At 35.6% G+C, this 4269-nt stretch overlaps 1 protein-coding gene across 1 annotated transcript; it reads right to left on the reverse strand.

The window, feature by feature from the left end:
* Positions 1–1048: 1048 nt before the first annotated feature.
* Positions 1049–2306, reverse strand: LOC114404580 (bidirectional sugar transporter SWEET9-like). The gene is made up of 5 exons (XM_028367482.1): positions 2258–2306; positions 1939–1975; positions 1611–1831; positions 1304–1480; positions 1049–1236 (listed from the first exon to the last, which is right to left on the reverse strand). Exons 1-5 carry the CDS (start codon positions 2304–2306, stop codon positions 1049–1051), a joined length of 672 nt encoding a protein of 223 aa, XP_028223283.1.
* Positions 2307–4269: the final 1963 nt, after the last annotated feature.

The following is a 4269-nucleotide window of genomic DNA, read 5'->3' on the forward strand; positions in this document are numbered from 1 at the left end:
TTCACTTCCTCCTTTCCTTTCTTTTGGAAATCGGGTTTTAGCATTCTATTTGCTCTCCCTCGAGGAGATTCCGTTGTCCTTTGCTTCGGGGGAAAGGATGAGGATTCTTTTGATAGGCCAAGGTCCAAAATAGTTTAAGGTTGTGTCAATGGGGTCTTTTATCGTAGGAACCCAATCTTGATATCTGGGGCAAAACAAATTTGGGTGTCAAGGTGTCGGTCTCGGGCCGGACTTCCATATTATTCCACAAGGCATGCGTGACAATGATGATTTGAAAACAACGTGCAAAATTAGTCATGGCTACAGCCAGGTGGACACTCAAGCATTCCATTTATGGCCTTATGATACTACGGTTGGGAATTTACACAAACAGACCCAATGTTTCCAAATTATGTTCTCCCATCAGTTCAATGAATTCATCCATTCTTATTTCAGTTATTTCGGAAAATAAACTCTTAGCATCAGTCCCTTGTTTCCTGAAGATATGTTTGCTCTTTTACGAATGATTTATGCTTCTTAACTATAACATATGGACCTTTGAGGTCTTCCTTTCTTTTTCCTTTTTGTTTCATTTTTATATTCACAAAACTTTTCTTTGTACATCTACATTCTTATACATGACGAACTTTTTCTGTACACGCATTAGAACATATGTAAAGTGCTTACTACTGATGGTCGAACTCCTCCTAGTGTTGTGTACAAGGCCAATTTACCAACAGGAATTCCCATCTTATATATATCCATGACTTGATAACTTCAATGATAGTTTTTCTTTATAGCTTGTTGCAAATTCATAGATAGCTGGTACAGGTATAATAGAAAGAATGAAAGATTTCTCCCTTAAATACAGTGCATAACTTGAAGAACTTCAAGGGTCAGCACCCACCAATGCCCAAAGGTCTGAATTCTCTCTCAAACAACAAGATATCTCTCCCTCTCAACCCCTGTTATTTGTAGGCAACATGCCTTAATTCTAGTCCCGTTGGTTCTAGTTTGCTTGCATACAGTTAAAAAATTTCATCCTAGTTTTTCACTTCATTTGCATCACTTAACATTGCAGTGTTTGCTGCTCCCTTAAGCATAATGGTACATTCTTGAGTAAATTAGTAGAATGAGAAATAGATATAGAAATGATATTCCTCACCATAATGAAGTCATCCTTGTCGAAGAACCCATATAAAAACCACATGATGGCGCAGAGGGTAAGAAACAAGGACAGTGAAAATGGCATGAACACTGCAATTAATGTACAGATTTTACATATTTTCAAATTGCATTTCAATCTATGCAAGATCTATGTTACGTGAATAATTGAATATAGAATGTAACATTATGCTTAAGGGAGCAACGAACACTGCAATGTTAAAAATGGCGCAACTCCATCCAACAGCATGAACACGGTTGATAGCCTTCATAGCAAAGGTGATGATTAACATGGTTAAGGCCAAACCACCAATGTCGGCAATGAGTATCATTACAAAGTTTCAGTTTAGACTTTAGAACACTCTTAACTATAAAACTAGTTTCAATCTGAACAAATTTGTGTAGTTACTTTAAATATCGTTACATAGAGCAAAATGTAAAAGGGTTGAGAAGGAAAGATTTCCATGTTGGTTTCACCTTCTGTTTCCTGGGAGCATATATAATGTACATTGTTAGGTATAAAACTTCTATAACACATCCAATACAGTTGATGGTGATAATCAAAGTAGCTTTGGTCTTTATAAAGTCGTAATATAGAAGCAATAGTGCGCTAAGAAGTGCAACAACATATGGGATTGATTGAAAACCCTCAGATGATTTCTTCTTGTAAATTGTATAGAAGTTTGACCTGTGAAAGACAGGTATGGCAAAAATAAAAATAAAAAAAATTAGTATTTTAAGGTGTATGTGCTAATGGCAAATTATGATACTATTTTTGTTTCAAACCGAACTTACAAGGGTGCTAAGAACACCATGAATGACACAATGTTACCTATAGACAAAAAGAAAACAGAGATCTTCAATGAAGGATCCTAACAAAACCTTAATGTAGCAGTCAAATATAAGCATTACACTCATTGTGTGATAAAAACCTTAAGTAAGACTGTATGGAAAAGTTACAAAACAAAGAAGGGTAGATATCCTTTTTGCTAAGCTAGTGGAATAAAAGACTAACTTAATATTAATTATCTTCATGATGACATCAAAGTTGAAAATGGTGTAGTCAAATGGTTGGAATGAGAGTTGTACTACAACTTATAAGACAAATTAATACCTAGGAGACCAAAGATCAAAACCAGCTCATGATCAGAAAATGAAACCATTTTAGATATAGAGGCGTTTGCAAGTGCTAGCTAAGTCTTGGGGAAATAAGCTTTGCCTATTGTGAGGTATGAGTAGGACTATGTGTGCTTCACTCATTTGCTTTCTAAAAGCACCACTTCAATTGTTGCCCCTGTTTCATATTCTGCTTCAAACTCGACTTTGCTTACCCTTTCAAAATTGTCAATGGTAGGAAACACTTCTCACCAGCAGCCCCCGCAACCGTCATGATGTTGCTACAAGCAGCTTGATCAGATCAAAATAGGTTAGGTCATGGGTTGAAGAAAGTCAAGAGAGTTTCACCTATGAGTCTCTCACTATTAGAGCATCACATCACATGTGTATAATACATGGGAATTAGGGCTTAAAAGACAAGTAATAGATAAGAAATAACAGTTAAAACAACCATTTTTTTCTTAATGCTGCTATAATCAACAATAATTTGAAGAATATCAAAAAGATATGAACCTGAATGGATACAAAAGCATCCATACACATGCAGTTCCCTATGAAGCACAAAACCCCGAGATGAAAATGGTCTAATCCAAGATCTTGTACACCACTAATTAACCACCCAGAAGGTTCCGGTTGACCTTTGGTACTTATGTCACTATGTGATACAAAGTCAGTTTCTAAATACCCTATCAATACTGGACCACGATATAAAACTAGTAGTACAACAATAATCATAGAGTTAGATCCGGAAAGGTGAATCATAGTCGCACAAATATTAAATGACATTTTGCACCAATAAAAAGAAAAGTTTACATACGTTTGTTGATTGTAAAAATACTTTGTGGGTCTAATGTAATCTCTAATGGGATCAAACTAGCCAACTATTTAATTAGGGTTTGAGAAAGGCGGGGTTCAGTAATATGTAGTCTCTTGGGTCAGATATTCTTCTAGGGATTGATGGAAAAAAAAATTAAATTAAAATATAAATAATAAAATTTTTATAAAAATGCCTAAATTCTCTTATAAATACCACACCATTTCCTCCCCTACACCAACAACTTTTCTCTCTCTTAGCTTGTCGTTCTCCTATTTTGGACCTCTCTCCCTTCCCTCTTGATTAGGGTTCTAATTATGTTATGAATCTTCCATGCTTCATTTTTTTTTCTCAAAGAAAACAAAGAGAAAGAAAACCCTATATATGGGCTTGTCGAGTATCTATCTTTAGTCTTCAATATCATGGCCCTCTTTGTATTCTTCAACAACTTTCTTGAACTGCATCCATAGAGTTCCTTTGCATGCATGCCAAGGAACTCTTGCTCCTACACCTTGTTTTGTGGTTCAATAAAGCTATGGGAAGATACAGATAGGGTCAACAACAACGAACTACATTATCTCAAACTCTAGATTCTTCTCATTTGACTTTCATTCATCTGACTTCGATCCATCTAAGCAATTCCATGCATGAAAATCTCACTTTTTTATCTATAGGTTTGGCCCTATCCCATTTAGGAAAATTGTCTTTTATGTTTGCTTCAAACGTCAAGGTTACCATTATTTACAAAAATTTGACTAAATTTCGGCAGCATTTCGCTTTGGTCTCCAAGTACACGACATGACATCGGTGAAATGAATTTCCCGATGAATCTAACATAAAAATACCAGTCTCCCCAAACTGTCCAAACGGACAATTCAAGACTAAATACAATGACTAATGCAAACTGTCCGCAAGAGTCATTGCATTCAGTCTCAAACGGGAATCTAAGGTTCACTCATCATGAACAACAGTTGTTTATATAGCAAATTACACTGATCACATATAAGAACATACAAAAGGTAAAATTCAATTACAGGCAAATATAGACATCAACAGTTGTTTATGTATCTAATTTAAAATGCTGGGTTTGAAGGGTGCTTATGCTTTATTATTGTCATTGGGTATATGTCTGTGTGTGTGTGTGTGTGTGTGTGTGTGGCTGTTTGTTGTTGTGTGTGTGTGTGTGTGTGTCTGTT

The sequence above is a fragment of the Glycine soja genome, unplaced genomic scaffold (assembly GCF_004193775.1).
Source record: "Glycine soja cultivar W05 unplaced genomic scaffold, ASM419377v2 tig00104511_1_pilon_84547_1256723, whole genome shotgun sequence".
NCBI lineage: Eukaryota > Viridiplantae > Streptophyta > Magnoliopsida > Fabales > Fabaceae > Glycine > Glycine soja.

Coding starts and splice junctions, on each gene's coding strand:
- LOC114404580 (XM_028367482.1), bottom strand. CDS start 2,306: ATGGTTTCATTTTCTGATCATGAGCTGGTTTTGATCTTTGGTCTCCTA. Junction 1,832..1,938: donor ATGGTGTTCTTAGCACCCTT/GTAAGTTCGGTT, acceptor TGTCTTTCACAG/GTCAAACTTCTATACAATTT. Junction 1,237..1,303: donor TTCTATATTCAATTATTCAC/GTAACATAGATC, acceptor CATTAATTGCAG/TGTTCATGCCATTTTCACTG.